General features: G+C 31.8%; 1 protein-coding gene across 11 annotated transcripts; it reads left to right on the top strand.

Moving 5' to 3' along the window:
- The first annotated feature begins 1710 nt into the window (after positions 1 to 1710).
- Positions 1711 to 7757, top strand: LOC112707423 (uncharacterized). 11 transcript variants are annotated; one of them, XM_029288548.2, is made up of 6 exons: positions 1752 to 2077; positions 3416 to 3752; positions 4112 to 6004; positions 6618 to 6893; positions 7021 to 7079; positions 7218 to 7757. In XM_029288548.2, exon 3 carries the CDS (start codon positions 4175 to 4177, stop codon positions 5771 to 5773), a length of 1599 nt encoding a protein of 532 aa, XP_029144381.1. In that variant the 5' UTR covers positions 1752 to 2077; positions 3416 to 3752; positions 4112 to 4174; the 3' UTR covers positions 5774 to 6004; positions 6618 to 6893; positions 7021 to 7079; positions 7218 to 7757. The 11 variants fall into 11 exon arrangements, with proteins under 11 accessions (XP_072057393.1, XP_072057398.1, XP_029144384.1 ...); XM_072201295.1 differs by having other exon boundaries at positions 6645 to 6893; XM_029288549.2 differs by lacking the exon at positions 7021 to 7079.
- Positions 7758 to 17404: the final 9647 nt, after the last annotated feature.

Consider the following 17404-nt stretch of genomic DNA (forward strand, 5'->3'; position numbering starts at 1 on the left):
TTATGAGAGAAGTCATTTTTTTAACTTCTTTATAAGCTCCTAAATAGTTTCTTAGAAAGTTGCAATTTGGTTTTGAAAATTACACCAGACATTAATACTACTACTTTTCATAAGTCAAAAGTAAAAAAAAAAAGTTACTTCTAAAGTTTTCCAAACGTGCCCTTAAACCTGCTTAACCTCTTGTTGACTTAGGCATCGGAGTGTCTTGTAGGTACTACCCCCCATCCTTCCGAACACACAACTCGAACGGCGGCTGCCTGACGTAGGACAAGCCGGAGACCACCTTCCTTAAATGCTTGGGCCTCACAAATAAGCCTAATCATCATCCAGTTTCAGGTAACCCCCTGAACAATAATTATGTGCTTTATTATATGATATTCTATTAATACTTTGAGTGCTTTGATTTCTTGATTAAATGCAGGAAAAAATAATGGCAAAAGAGGAGCAAAGTACAAGCAGAAGAAAACAACAAAAAAAGCATCTGATAGGAGGCAGAGGACTGGCGTTTTACACGCTAGATAGGGGCCGTGCAACATGCCCATGGATCATAAACAGAGAAGCTGGCGTTTTACATGCCACATGAGGCGTTGCACGCTAGGCCAACATTCTAAGGAGAAGAAAAGTGCATGGTTGGTGGCGTTTTGCACGCCACATACTTGGCATTTTTAAACGCCCTCAAACCCACTCCCAATATGACTTGTTTTGTGGTGTTTGACACGTCGAGAAATTGGCGTTTCAAAACGCCCAATGAAGAACCTGGTGTGCAACACGCCAAGACACGGCGTTGCACGCTGGGCCAGCTTTCCAAAGGATCAGATCCAAGGCAATTTGAGCAAGAAATGGGCGTGCAACACGCCAAGGAAGTGGCATGTCACAGCCATGAAAAGAAAACCCCCTGAATGTGTGCATGCATGGCGTTTCACACACCAGGGAGAGTGGGCATGTAGAATGGAAACGCCTTCGATATGGCGTATGCGCAACACCTGAAAAAATGTGGATTCATGCGTACGCATGCTGCATGCATACGCGCAAAAGTTGGAAAAATGAGGGATCATGCGTACGCATACTGCATGCGTATGCGCGATTGAAGAATTTTGACATGGTCGTGCATACGCATACGCACGACCTAGTGAAGAGTAGGCGTTCCAAACACCAGGAAGAACAGGCGTTGAAGGCTTACATGCCTTCGACACTTAAATGAAGGTTTGTATTTGACAATATATACGGATGTTTAATGCCACACTTTGGGTGTGTAACACGCCATATTTCACCTCCTAGGACCTTGTTGATTAAGTGGTGTTCCACACGCCATAGCCCAACGTTACATGCTGGGCTAATTTTGTTAAGTTATTAACACTCCTTGGAATGCAACACGAAGCCTGCTTCCCAACTACTTCTGTCAGCTTGTCTATCAGCTCACCTGCTTCACGAATACAGGGCTCCCATGCACGCGTTGTAACTGCATCCCATCCACGTCAGATCCATACCTCTAGATGTCTAACTCTATCTATACCAAAGTTCTAAAAATCGGTTTGAATTGACCGATCGAACCGCAAACCGATAAAAAAGATTTGGACATATGCCAAAACTGAAAATTTAAGAAATTGCCATTGGACCGTCGAACCGGACGGAAATCGGTCGGTCGAACCGAACCACGACTCGACCGGTTTTCTGATTTCTCAAAACGCCGCCGTTTGGATTGAGGAACTTACTAACCATTACCTAACGTCCCAACCCTAACTCTCCAAAACGGCAAACACGCGCAGCACTCCCATCAGGCCATCACCCTTCCTCTCATCGTCATCGAGCTCCTCCCTCACTTCCGTCCAGCCACCGGCAAGCTACCGCCGCCGTCGCAACTTGGAGCTTCGTAGCCACCGTCGCAACGTCGTTCCCCTCCATCGTGCAGCCACGCTTGAGCTTCGAACCACCGTCGCCGGCCTCGCCTCCTGCCTCCGTCGCGCAGCCACTATCCCGCCGGCGCAATCTCTGTTCCACCGCGTCAGCCCTTCGGTCGTTCCCTGTCCCCTTCTTGCTGCTGATCTGCTGCAGAGTCTGTTCTAGCATCTAGTTCTAGGTATTATTTTTTTTTTAAACTATAATTGTTGAATAATTGTTGTTACTTGTTAGTTAATCTGTGAACCTTTCAGGGTTAGTGGCATTGCTTACAGAGTTTCTTTTTCCTTTTATGCTCTGTTCTGACTTCTGAATGTCTGATTTGAGTGATTTCTGAAATCATTGATTTTATGTTGTTATGCTGCTGCTGTTTTTTAATTTTTTTTTGCTGATTGTTCTTGATCTCTGAATGTGAAATCATTGATTTTATGTTGTTATGCTGCTGCTGTTTTTTTAATTTTTGTTGCTGATTGTTCTTGATTTCTGAATGTGAAATCATTGATTTTGGGTTGTTATGCTGCTGCTGCTGTTTTTTTAGGGTGATTATTTGTTGCTGTTTTTTCATTTTTGTTGCTGATTGTTCTTGATTTCTGGCTCTGTTATGCACTTATGCTGTTGGTGTTTTTGATTGGGTTTATGAGAGCTGCTGTTTGTGGTTCTGCTGTGCTGCTGCTGCTTTGTGTTTTTGTTAAATTTGTAGGTGATTATTTGATTATTCAGCTCAGGGTTGTGTGTTTTGTCAATTAGTCTGACTTTAATATTAATTAAGTGCTTTGTAGCTGTATTTCTTTTTTAAAATTTCTTTTCCAATTTTGTATTATAGTGGAAATTGGGATGGATTCTACATTCTAGTACTCCACTCGTTAATTGTTTCTGTAAAAAATAATTCATACTATCAAATTTACTTAGTAAACTGTGCAATGAACACATTTTTAAGGTAAGAAAAATAAATTGAAGGCTGGGGGCGTGGGGCTAATGAGGCACAAAGGTCCTTTAATTCAATTTTGAAAAGGATTTTACTCTTTTTTGTCTGCTTCAAGTTTGTGGAGGGCTGGCGGGAAGAAATGGTCCTGGGGATGGACAACAACTCTTTTTTATAGGGATGGGGAAGAGAAGGTGCTTCTTTTGTCTCTTGGTATTGGTGTGGATTGTCTTCTATGCTTGCAAGCATGTGTATCAGTGTATTTGTTGTGGGGAGCATCGTATCTGACACAAAAAAAAAGTGCAGAACATGGTTCCCAAGAGAAGCTTCACATTGTGTTAACTGTTTTGTGGTTTGTGTTTTGTGCTTTAGGCTTTTAGCTGATGGGAGAGTAATACTAATATGCTGCTGTTGTGTTGTGCAATTTTGTGACTTAATTATGCTCAGATAGTTAGATTAGATTGTGATTGTTTTGATAATTTATTGACTTAATTATGCTCAGATACTAATATTTTAGGATGTTTATTTATAATTTATTTATTATTTTATTTTAAAATGGTTTTTCTGATTAAACCACAATTGGACCGATTGAATCAGTGACTAGAACGGTTCAACGACCGATCTGATTCTTAGAACCTTGATCCATACCATAGAACTTCCCAAACAAAAATAACCCGTACCACTACCACACATGTCAAACTCAAACCCCATTCTCTGAGAATGTATTCAGTATTTCTATTCTCGGTGGTCGCTCTCTTCTTTCTCCATCATCACTCCCATCTCTTCACTGCGCCCGCTGCTATGTAATGTCTCTCCACCGAGGCTGTGACCTTTGAGCTTGTCGCCGATCTACTCTTCTCTCCCTCTTTCCGCACACTGCCTGAAAGCTCTGCTTCCGGCATCGTGACCAACACGGCCTCCTTCAGAAACCTAGGTATGCGTTCTCGTTCTTCATGTTCTATTAGTTGTTCTCTCTCTCTCTCTCTCTGGAACCTAAATTTGTGTCTCTTGTTTTATTTTATCCAAATACTCGTTATCCTTTTTCTCTTTGAATTTATTTATTTTTAAACCATGGTATATTTTGTGTCATTTTATGGAATTATAGAACTTTGGCATTAGAATTTCCCTAATGGAATGGGCATTGATGGTGTCTTTCCCTAATGGTATTTTGTTGTGACTGCTAATTTTTATTGATGCTCAATTCCTATAAACCACTACTTGCTCTAAATATTCTTAATACGAATAGGAACATTGTATTAAATATCCCAACTAACTACTTTCTTCATTCTTAAGGTAGCAAAACAATCTCAGGCAATAAGGATAATCATGGAGTAGAATTGAATTTCATAAAGTATCATGTTGTATGCAACGAGGTATGCAGTCCCCAAACTCATTCGCTTTCTTCTACCATCATCTACCTTTTGCCCATATGCCCAACATACAAGGCTATGTCTTCATTCACAGCCGCTACCATCACAAAATGCCTACAAATTTGATAGTGTTCATGATGTTGTAGCTTTATTTAATTGCATGGTTGATATGCATCCGCAGCCATCAATTGTGGAATTGACCAAAATCTTGGGAACGATTGCAAAAATGAAACATTATACCACAGCTATTTATCTTTATACCCAGATGGAGTCAAAGGGCATCCTACCATTTACTGTTACTTTGAACATCTTGATCAATTGTTATTGCCATGTAGGCCAAACAGGTTTTGCTTTCTCGGTAATGAGCAAGTTTATTAAGTGGGGTTTTCGGCCAAGTGCTGTAACTTGGACTACACTAATGAAGGGGTTGTCTCTTAATGGTAAAATGTCGGATGCACTATACATTCATGGTAAAATTATTCCCAAAGGATTTCGGTTTGATGAAGTTATGTACGGAACCTTAATCAATGGTCTGTTTAAGACGGGAGAAACAAGATTTGCTAATCAAATGCTTCAGCAAATGGAGAGTCACTTTGTTAGGCTAAATCTTGTAATGTACAATATTGTTGTTGATGGTTTGTGCAAGCATGGACGGTTGAATGATGCACTGGATTTGTATTCTAAAATGCCTGATCAAGGAATTTCCCCCGATATTGTCACTTACAGTTCATTAATCTATGGTTTCTGTCGTGTGGGCCAATGGAAAGAAGCTAGATTATTGCTGAATGATATTGTTGTTAAAAACATTAGCCTAGATGTGTATACCTTTAACATAATAATTGATGCATTATGCAAAGAAGGGATGCTATTGCAAGCCCAAGTTATGTGCGACGTGATGATTGAAAGAGGTCAACAACCAGACATTATTACTTACACAATTTTGATGGATGGATATTGTAGGAACAATGAAGTTGATAAGGCAAGAAACTTATTTGATATGGTAATTGAAAGGGGTTTTGTGCCTGATGTTTGGAGTTATAACATCTTGATTAAAGGTTATGTCAAGATCAAAAGAGTGGATGAAGCCTTGAGTTTGATGAAAAGTAAGAATATAGTTCCAAACATTATAACGTACAATTCTCTAGTTGATGGCTTGTGCAAAGCCGGTAGAATCTCGCATGCATGGGAGATTGTTACAAAAATGCATTATTGTGGTCAACCATCCCCTGATGTAAACACTTACAATATATTTTTAGATTACTTATGCAAAAACCAGCATCTTGATGAGGCAATTAAATTATTTAAAAGACTCATGTATGAAAGAAGTTTTGTTCCAAATGTTTGGAGTTACAATATCTTGATCAGAGGTTATTGCCAGAATAAAAGATTAGATGAAGCAAAGAATCTTTTCCAAGTTATGCGTTTGAAGAATTTGGATCCAAATATTGTAACTTACAATATATTGTTACAGGCTTTATGCGACACGCAGCAACTTCGCAAGGCAATTACACTATTAAACCAAATTGTTGACGATGATATCTGTCCTAATTTGTCCACATACAAAATACTTATACATGGTTTATAGAATTGTGGACAGAAGATTTTTCAAGCCTTTTTTTCATTAAAGGAAATCATGCAGATGTCAAGAACATATTCAATCAGCTTTCTCAAGGTGGATTATCAGAATAGGGAAGCTCTTGATTTACAATTGGAAGATAATTACAATCTCTCTAATGCTGTAGCTTCTAGAGAAAAGAAAAAGGACGAGGCACAAACTTTTCTGGAAATGATCATTAGCTGGATGGCAAGCAATAAGGTCAGTTGTTTTAATTTTCAAGTTGATTTCTGAAATTACCTACATGGTTGGAAATTGCTTTTTCTTTGGGTTGTAGATATTGGACAAGCTGTCTGACCGTTGTTGAAGTTGATTTGATCAAATCAAATGTTTATTCTATTAGAAAAGGAAAGTGAAAAAAACTTACTGAGATGCCCGTTAATTTTTGTGACGGTTTCCCTTTTTTTGCTAGCTTTAATTAACTTTGTGTTTGGTTATTTTTATCCTAAATTATTTTTGTTAATATAAATTGTTCAGTTAGTTTAATTTAATATATTTTTTCACTTATACTCCTTTTATAGTAAACTTAATTAAGCAACCAGTGCACTAAGTATTTATTAATAAGATTCAAGGTTATAAACTTAAAATGGTCTAAACATTTTAAATACTTTTGTAGATAGTGATTTTTTACTCTGTATTTTTATCAAAAATAACTCGCAACATTTGATGGATTATTTGTATCACTCATATTTAAATACAATAATTTAAAAAATATACCAAGAAGTGAAAATAACAAATAAAAGAAAATAGAAGAAGTACCCAATAACTAACTTGTAAGTAACACTAATTTGTACGATATGATCTGAAAATGAAGGTGGGGTGTGTGGTTATGCTTGTACAGCCAAGGGTATGGGAGTGACTACTGAGCAAAGCAGTGTTCAACAATGGTTTAAGCTGTGGAGCATGTTATGAAATAAAGTGTGCAAATGATCCACAGTGGTGTTCCCCTGCCTCAATTGTGGTAACTTCCACTAACTTCTGCCCGCATGGTGGGCGGTGTGTCCCTCCAAATCACCATTTTGATGTCTCAGCCTGTTTTCCAGCAAATTTCTCAGTATAAAGTTGGCATTGTTCCTGTTGTTTACAGAAGGTAGTTCTAATCTAAGAATTTAGATTAGAGTATGCGAGTTATGTGTCAGTCAACTATTCTGTTTGGAAAGTAATAAAATCATCCAATAATTGGTCAATTAAAATTTTCTCTCACTTTTAATTTGCAGTCTCTCATTTAAATGATTATAATCCATTATGATGTGCAAAATGTCATTCATACTCAATGGTAATTTTGTATTACATAATCCATTTTAAATTTTAACATGTTACTCTTTACCTATATTCTTTTGGGGCTTGAAGCTAACCTAACAGTTTTTTTCTTCCCTTTTCATGGATTTTGTTTTGTAATGTTCACCATAAATAGCCACTCATACTTCAATTTAGTCCTAGTAACAAATTTTGGAGATGCTGGTGATGTCCATGATGTGGCCATCAAAAGTTCAAAAACTAGATGGCAAGCAATGTGAAGAAATTGGGGGCGAAATTGGCAAAGCAACTCTTACTTGAATGGACCAAGCCTTTCATTTTTAGTTACCACAAGTAATTGCCACAGGGTGGTATCTTACAATATTGGACCATCTTCCTTAATTCATAAAGCTTTTTTTAGCAATATGATGAGAGTGATATAGCATCTATAAAGTAATAATTGGGCCAAAGTGAAGAAGGTTAAGTACCCTTATTAGTATATTTTATCTGTATTTTCAAGGTTTTATAATTTTGCATATGGTACTTATGCCAATTAGCAGATGAAATCTACGAAAAGTAGATAAAATCTAAAGAGGCAAAAAAAAAAAAAAATGCCATATTGCAATTTGAGGATGTCAATTGAAGATCCTTTTGCAAATTGGATTCCTACAATTATTAATGGGAAATATCAAATATATAAATACTATTATTGTTAGTATGTTCTTTTTGTGCTTTGATTAGATTTTATTATTAGTTATTTAATGCAAAATGTAAGTATTGCCAAAGTTATATAATCACCATAACTATCATAAATTTATAATAATAACCATCATAATTCCATTATATGATATATAATAGGATGAAATATATTTTTTGTTCTTAAAATTTGTTAAAAATTATAAAAATATTTTTAAATTTAATTTTATTTTTGAAATTTTTTATTTGTATTAGAAATATTTTGATAGCTAAATTTTCAAAAATTAAAAGTCAATTCAATAATAATGCATAATAATTATGTCTTATTTATTTATGTTAAAGATTATTTTTGTGAAATTATTACTAAATTTGTTCTAAATATTTTAAAAAATTCATCGTCAGGAGATATATATGATACAAATAAAAAAATTTTGTAATAAAATTAAAATAAAATTTAAGAATATCTTTAAAATTTTTAACAAATTTTAAAATATATATATATTTTACCCATTATAATATATACTGATATACATATAAGGGTAGAGGCAGTGACGGAACTTAAAACAAAATTTTGAGAGGTCACATAGAAGATAATTGTCAAAATGCTTTTGATATGGACCCATTTAGGATAAGTTCGTCTAATCTAATCTCTCTGGTTTGGGTACTATTGCCAAATTTAAAGCCGTTTTTCAGGGTCTCGTTCTAAAAAATTAAGGTAACTTTTTGAACTTTTAAAGGTTATATTTCACTTTTTTCGTGATTCATTAAAGTAGAAGAATTATCTACAGGTGTTGATACTGCAAAAATTATATATTTTTCTTCTTAAATATTAGCCTTTCTCTTAAAAAATTATCGATTCTTTGATTTTTCATTATTATTTTATATAAAAATTTGAATATATATCCTGTAGAATATTTAAAGAAGAAGTTAGAAGGACAAATATTAAAATTTATAATATTTATTGAATTTTTTTATCAATTTATACAAATACAATAATATTATTACTTATTGAATATTCTATTATTTTTTATTATATAAAAAATTAAATTAAATAAATAGTAAAATATAAAATAATATTAAATTAAATAAATAAAAAATATCTAATTTTTTATATATAAATTTAAAGATAGAGAAAGTGTTATTTATTGAATTTATTGAGTACTTTAAGTCATAATAAAATATTTAAACCAATTAAATTATTTTTTATCTTTTAAAAAAGTATTACTAATTTTTTTATAAAAAGTTTGGGGGACATGCCACCCTTATCTGAACTAAGTTCCTGCACTGGTAGAGGTATTTTATTTGGTTGGAAAATACAGTGTTAAATACATGGTCACCATACCTAGCAAAATGAAAATGGTGATCCACGTGGCGTTGATTATTGTTGCTGGCCTTACACTTGTGAGAAAAAGCCTTCCAGTTATTGGATTTATTTATTGTTATTATGTTTGGTTGACTAATAATAGCGTTTTGTTGTTGACTTGTGTACCATCCCCATTCAAATATTGCCAAATGTAGCAAGTCCCTTTTAGCCCACGATAAAGACCAAACTTTTTATAAAGTTTGAGCAACTTAATATTTTATAAAATTTCATGTATACCTTGTATCAGTATTTTAGTGATTTTTAATAATTAATTTTAATTATAAAAAATATATATAATATTTATAATTAAGAACAGTTAAAAATTATTGATACACTGGTATAATAATATACTTAAAAATCTTTTAATATTTTATTCTAATGGAGATTAAATTTATGATTTTCATAATATGATACGAATTATTGAGATTTCGTTACTGTATTTTAATATAAAACATAGATTTATATGTCAGCTTTATACCTCAACTCTTTTTTTTATATTTCAAAAATCATTACTCTAAAACAGAAAAGTTACAAAGTCATACAGGAACTTCAGACACTAATGACATGAAAAATTAACAAAAACAAATCCCAAAAACAAATAAAACACCACCCAAAAGAATTCTAATCTTACCCCATCAAACACCAACTCTATATTAATAATTTTTAGTAAATATTTATTAAATATTTATTTGGACTTTATTATTTTAATAAAAAAGATATTTTTTAATAAAAAAAGATTTTTTTATTTTTTGATGTGTTTAATAAATTTTTAGAGTAAAAATAAAAGTATTAAAAAATTTAAAAAAAACATTTTTTTAAAAAAATTATAATCTACATCTTTTTTAAAGTTTTTTTCTTAAAAAAGTATTTTTCATGTAATAAATAAATAAAAAATACTTTTATATTATTATATCTAAATATAATTAATAAAATAAAAAGATTTTTTTATATGAAATATTCAAATATAAAATTATTTTTATATTTTTATAAAATTTAAAAGAAAATAACTCAAATTTTTTTTAAAAAAACTCACCCAAACAAACTTTAAATCCACCTAATGAACTTCGTAATCAGAGAAAGGGTGCCTATATGTGTTTGTAGAGTTTAATCATATTAAATGTACATTGAAAACCAATCATCTCATTGTATATAAAAATATATATTTAGTATTTTATAAAAAAACATAATACAATTATAAATAAATTTAATTATTTATTATAAATTTGATTATTCTATTTTGACAAATTTAGCTATTCTAATGCAATTATTTAGTAGAAAACGTGTGAATTTTTCGCTTTGATTTAAGAATTTCCTAACTTAAGTAAATGGGGGTAAAACTATTAAAAAACTCTTCATGTACATTACCAAATCTACCACTACGATATATAATAAATATTGAGAATGTATTAATTAATATCATACTCATCCAATAAACTTGTGTTCATTGAAAATGTTAGCAGACACTGAGAGTTAATAATTCATCAAAAAGAGCCGTTGATGATCTCACATCACTGCAGATATAATAAGGACATAAGATGAAATATAAACCTGTTTTTGAAGTAAGAAATCTCGTGGTTTAGGACAAAACACGTGACTCTATCATCAATACATGATTAAAGAACATAGACGTGTGGCGTTTTCTCATTCTCTTTAGTCTTTAGTAGACTGATCACTTTTGACATGCACTTAATTAAAAGAAACTAACTAAATTCAGAGAAAATTAGTACATATTGTAAATTATATTGTTCATGTATTGATAATATATAATACACGGAGTCATAACAACACAATAAACTTCTAATTTAATCAAATTTATATTTATGTTGATCATATAATAAACTTTCCAACAATAAATTTGAGGATAAATTATACTGATTTTGAGATAGATTTTATTTCAAAGATACTCTCTTTAACTTGCCATGCGTATGGACAAACTTAATATTTTATTTACCCTAGATGTAAATCTTAGGGCATTATGGTAATCTGTCCAAGACTATTTCATTATGAAGGAGTATATATGGACTATCATAAATGTTTAGTAATAAAAAAATATTAACTAAAAATTATCAAAATTTACTACTTTTAATTTTATTTAATACATTTTATAATAAATAAATATTAAATAATATAAATTTAGACTTTTTTTTCCCTAACATTACCGATATGCTATATTGTCAATATCAATGGATTTTACACAATCAAATTGCCCAGAGAAACACATGCATTGCTCCCAAATCCGCTAACACAGGAAAAGGGAGTAAACAACGCAAGAATTCAACTAAAAAATATAAATGCTACCGTGTGAAAGGGGTTGTAATATGTGACTTGTGAGTTGTGACAGTGAAAATTCATGTTTGAAAACATCATCATTAATTAGAGTGCAGAGTATATTACACTGTGTGGTAACTTTATTATTAGATGTTAGGGGTAGGAAAAAGTCATTTAAAATGAAAAAAGTTAATAAAATAATAAAATAATTAATTAATTTTTAAATTTATAATTTGTATTACGTGTGAATTTGCATTGGTTTTACTATTTTAAGTCAAGAATAATTAAATGTTTTCCTTTTTATTTTATAATTTTCTCATGTAAACAAGATACCCTACACGGAAAAAAATAGTTGTGACGTTACGTTGAGAATGGTTGGTAGCATAAAGTTACCAAGTGAGTGGAGACAGAGAGAAAATGAGGATTCTTTTTAAAAAAATAAAATAAATATTTTAATTACGGATGTACATATATTTTAGGATATTTTTGTATTTTTATAATGATCTTATTTTGTTCATAGTATAAATAAAATACGTATAAATTTATTTTATTTATACTGTAAATGAGATAAAGTATATACACATTTATACGTTGAAAATGGTGGATATATCTCGTTTATAAACAAGATATGATTATATTTATTTCGTTTACACTGTAAATAAGATAAGTGATAACTTAAAACATTTATACAGTAAACAAGATTTAATAAGACAAAAATCAAACATCTATAAAAAGATTTGCAAACCGTTGGTATTCTTCACAAAACTATCAATTCTTCCTTCTCTTCCCTTTTTCTTCCTAAAACTTAGAAAAAATATCCAGTGGCAGTGATTTTTTTTGTTGTGATGGTGTATTTCAACAATCAGATAAGAAACAATGACAGTGGAATTATATTTGAGTGCGAGAGTCCAGCGCTAGTGAAGTCGAAGAGCAAAGAGGTTGGTTGAGTTGGGTATAGGATGCTAGCACCGATGGAGAATGGGGTGTTTCGGTTTCGTCGTTTTTGGTTTGATGGCGATGAGCATGTGCGCCTTATGTTTGATGTGCACGGGAGAATTATGGTTGAACAAGTGATGGGGTTTTCAGCGGAGGTTCGTGACGTTGGTGGCGGTGATAGTGGTACCTTGAATTTTGTACCAGTCACATATTCAGGATCAGAGAGGCAGCGCTGCAAGGCGTGAAGAATTATAGCATTCGGCGAAGTGTTGAGTATTGAGTAGTTGAGTCGGATCACCTAAAGTACTATGTACGATGCTGGCAATTCACTGATGGTTGTCCTTGGAGTCTCCATGTCGTCCTCCGACAGAATATAGGATATTGATGAGTGTTATAGTATTTTACTTTGTTGTTAAAATCGTTATTGTTATTTTGGTTAGATTTTAATTCGATTATACTTAAAATCGTTAGGGAGGTGCGTAAATTTGGCGGACCACACACGTGCCATGTCATAGGATCATCGACAGTTGGATAGCAACCTCATATGTAGACTCATCTTGCCCCTCATACGATCCAGTCTATCAGTTTTCAAGCATTACAGAGTTGTTGTCCAGGCACAGTATGTGACTTTAGTAAGTGTCGTACTATGATGAACACTTAATGGTTTCAGACTGCAGTCAGTTCGACAAGATTTTCTGGTCGTATCCTCCATGCATTAAAAACAGTACTTAAAAAACAGCATAAAAAACAATATTTAAAAATCCTTCCCGACTTCAAAACAAAAAATAAGTAATAAAACCTTTAAATTAACTAATCAAATCAAACTAATTAGTTATTTAGCTTTCATTATGAGTAAATTTTTTTTTAAAATTGAACAATTGTATCTATCAGTACATTTTATAAATACTTATAAATGTCTTAATCCCTAGTTGCCAAATAACCTACTCTGTATTATCTAAACATCATTCAATCTATTCATGTGTTAAAATACTAACACTATAAAAGTTCACTAGTTAAGTAAATCGCAAATAATTATTAATTTAAACGATCAAAGATAACACGAACCTCAAAATCGATGACTCCTGCAATGTGTCAGCTAGCGTTTAGGGGATTAATGACAGGACTACATGGCATAATGTCCCGAAAATTCAGAAATATCAATACAATGGTCCGAGAAAGAGAGAAATGAGAGAAATGTGGAAAATGAGTGGGGTCAAATGTGCTGTCAACGAGTTCTATTTATAAGCATCAATGTGTCTTATCTCATTATAGCCATATCTTGTTTACACTGTAAACGAGATAAGACACATGTCATAACACGTTTATAAACGTGATATGTTAAAACATGTGTGTACCGTATTTTGTTTATACTGTAAACAAAATAAAGTACATTATAAAAATATATAAATATTCTCAAAAATACATATATGCGTAATTAAAATATTTATTTTATTTATTTAAAAAATGAAAAAATGACAGGAATATATATTAATTTTTTAGATGATTTGATATTTAACAACATGTGTTTATAATATTAAAAAAAAACAAAGAAAAGAAAAGATGCTATATTATTTACTCAACCTGTAAAAACTGAATAATCTATAATTTCATCATATTTAAGACAAATTGATCAAGTACTTACCACAAAAATGACATGTTGGAGGATCTGAAGGGATTTGTAGTAACTTAGTTATGTTATATCAGAGAAAAAGAAGATTCTCATGTTTTGGAGAATAAAGAGATGGTATTCAACTCTTAGAAGTATGCTTATTAGTCACATCTTTATAACTATTTTTATTATTTTGAGAAATTGTGACAATAAGAAAAGAACCTACGTACACATTTATCTCATAAAAATTTTGATATGTTATATCATATTTTTTTAAAGAAAATATTTAAACTAGTAATTAGATACATATTAATTATTGAAAATTATTATTTATATACTAAATATTTTTTATATTTATATAAAAATACCATTATTATTAATTAATTATGTATTTAATTTATTTAATTAATAAAATAAAAAAAATATTTATTTATTAAAAAAAATATTGACGTTAAAATAATATTTATTATAAAAAGTGGACCCGGAGTGAAGTTGTTAATTATTCAATATCTAACATGCTCAATATATAAGAGGAGATGCATAAAGCATTCCTTAAAATCATGCATTTAATATCGTTCATACTTTATAGCTTCATAAATTGTAGACTTTGGATTATTTCAAAATATACTTTTGAGCACTAGAGGGAGAACAATTCAAAGAAACAAAAAGAGCAATGAATCATGTAAGGCTACAAGATAAGGAAGGGTCCACTATGACTTTATTTCTCTATCAAATAGCATTTCAAAGACTCTTCTCTTTAAAAAGTAGCCATGGAAGTCCACAAAAGTTGCACTATTTCTGTAGGAAATAGATATTGTAATTTTTATTTTGATAATATATTTTTTTATTAAATTTATATAATATCCAATATAACAAAAAAAATAAATAACTATTTGTATTTATAAATTTTATAAATATTGACAAAAATATTCATTAAATAAAAAAAATTAATGTTACATTCATAAAAATAAATTTTATACGATAAAAATATTTAAATTTTAATTTTTTATTAATTTTTTAATAAAATCTTCAAATTAACCCTCTATTTTATTCTCTAAATTCCAAAATTTCACGATCCTACCACCACCATCGCCAGCATCTCCCTTGATTACCACTATTTTTCCTTCTCCTCTCCACTGCCACCACACATCATCACCACCACCGGCACCACCACGTGGTTGCACGAAGAAGCATTTGGCACACGCGTTTTTCTTTTACCGGCACCACAGACTACAGTGCCTCTTAAACTTGACTGTAGTGTCATCATCTACTTCACCAGCCTTGGCGTAATTTGCTGCACTTTTGATGACTGTCGTGCCGTCAAACTGCGGCCTCGGTGTCCATGTCTCTTTCGTTCGATTCGTCATCATGGACATTCGAAATCCAGCTCAAGGAAATGGAAACTGGCGGCAACAATAACCTCAACTCCTTTCTCGCCTCTTATTCTCTTCCCAAGAAAATTGATATAGTTAAGAAATACAACACCAAAGCCATTTACGGTGATCGCATCACCGCAATTGCCAAAGGGGAGCCGTGACATGATCCGCCTGTTCAGAGGGAGAATCTTGTTGGAGGATTTGCTATTGGAAAGGGAAAACCTTCAATGAACAGTGGTGGAGGAGGAAACAAATGGAATGACGACGATTGGAAGGGTTGGAGTAGGGGTGCACATGGGTCGGGTGAAGCCGGGTTTAATGGGATCCAGACCCGATTCGAAATATACACCGAGTCTATTTATTAGACCCGAACCCGATCCTAGACCCGATGAAACCAATACACTTTCAGGCCACAATTATACCGGGTGAAAACCGGGCCGTTAATATTACATTACGTTGATACCTTCTTATAAGCTAGTATGTAAAAATATCCAAATTTTCAAAACTCCAGCCATTATTTAATATGGTAAAATTCACTTAGAAAAATATAACAAGAACCAACCATTCTTTAAAATTAAAGCATAATCACAATCAATACTAAAGCAAAATCACAATCAATACTAATATTGTCTAATAATACCAAATATTTAAATTAATACAAATAACATAATATTATGCATTAGTCTAAAGTCTTATGCATTCTAAACATAAAATATTAACTTATAGTCTTATAATGACTAATAACACAAAATATTAAGGTTTACAATACTTAAATTACACATAAGAATAGTCATGATCCATCACTAATAACACAAAATATTAATTGTGTATGATGACCGGGCCACCGGGCCGACTTCGGTGACCCGAGTTATGACCCGAACCCGACCTAAAATAATGATCGGGTCTATTTTTTAGACCCTTACCCAATCCTAAACCCGATAAAATCACACCAAATTAGCCTCTAAAGTATTCGGGATCGGGCCAGACCTTCGGGCCGAGCCGGGTCTGTGCACCCCTAGGTTGGAGAATCAATGAAGGTTTTGGTGGAGATTTGAGACGGAATCAATTTGCTGACAATGTGAGAAGTGTTGCCTATGGTGGTGGCGGTAGCCACAAGATCTTTGCAGAGAAGAATAGCAAGTTCAAAATCTATTCATATTGCAATGCCTACGCGCAAAGGCCGGAGATGGAGATGCGGATTTTATGGAGAGGGAAAGGGGAGGTAGTGATAATCAGAAAGGTGCCGCTAGTAGCGAGGGTGGTGAAAGTTTGGGATTTGGAGAAGAAGATAAAAGAAAAATAATTTAAAAATTTTATTAAAAAATTAACAAAAAATTAGAATTTGAGTATTTTTACATAGAAAACACATCTTTTATACATACAATGTTAATTTCTTTATTTCATAGATATTTTTGTAAGAATTTACAAAATTTATAAATATAAATGATAGTTTATTCATACTTTGGATAAAAAAACAACAAATAAAAAGAGGATATTCTACTATATAAATTAAAATTGTATAAAAAAAATATAAATTCTTTTTATAATTATTTTTTTATTATTTTATTGTTATTTAAAATATAAATCTTAATTTTTTTATTTTTTTTTTCATTTCATAAAAAAAATTTATAAATTTACATTTTTATCATATAATTCATCAAGAATAAATCCTTTAACATAATCCATCAATACCTATAGTGTGGTCTCTATCTCTCGGCCTTGTTCATATAATCATTGTCTCCTGTCTTCTCAATTTGAATCCTCCTATTTTTCTTGCTACGGTTACAGATATTAATTTTGGTGCGCTCTCTCTATCTATATATCTCTGAATCAATTTTTTTTTTTTTTTTATTTGCGATGGACTCAACCTTGTGCCTCGCTCCATTACTTCAAAGCCGAGTGGAGTCTTCTGACCCACCATTCATTTATTTGTTGAAAAATTCTTGTACGTGATACACAACACCCATAACTTAATTAAGAAGTTAGTAATTTGAGACCATAGGATTAGAATCAATACCCATATTAATTTGATTGATGATATATATTTGAACATTTTCTTAATTAAAAATAATATTATAAAAAAATAATATTATTAATAAAAAAATATTATTTTTTAT

Source organism: Arachis hypogaea, chromosome 8 (assembly GCF_003086295.3).
Source record: "Arachis hypogaea cultivar Tifrunner chromosome 8, arahy.Tifrunner.gnm2.J5K5, whole genome shotgun sequence".
NCBI classification, from domain to species: Eukaryota; Viridiplantae; Streptophyta; class Magnoliopsida; order Fabales; family Fabaceae; genus Arachis; species Arachis hypogaea.

What these genes read in the sequence shown, in the direction of transcription:
- LOC112707423 (XM_029288551.2), top strand. Translation starts at nt 4,175, where the DNA reads ATGTTGTATGCAACGAGGTATGCAGTCCCCAAACTCATTCGCTTTCTT.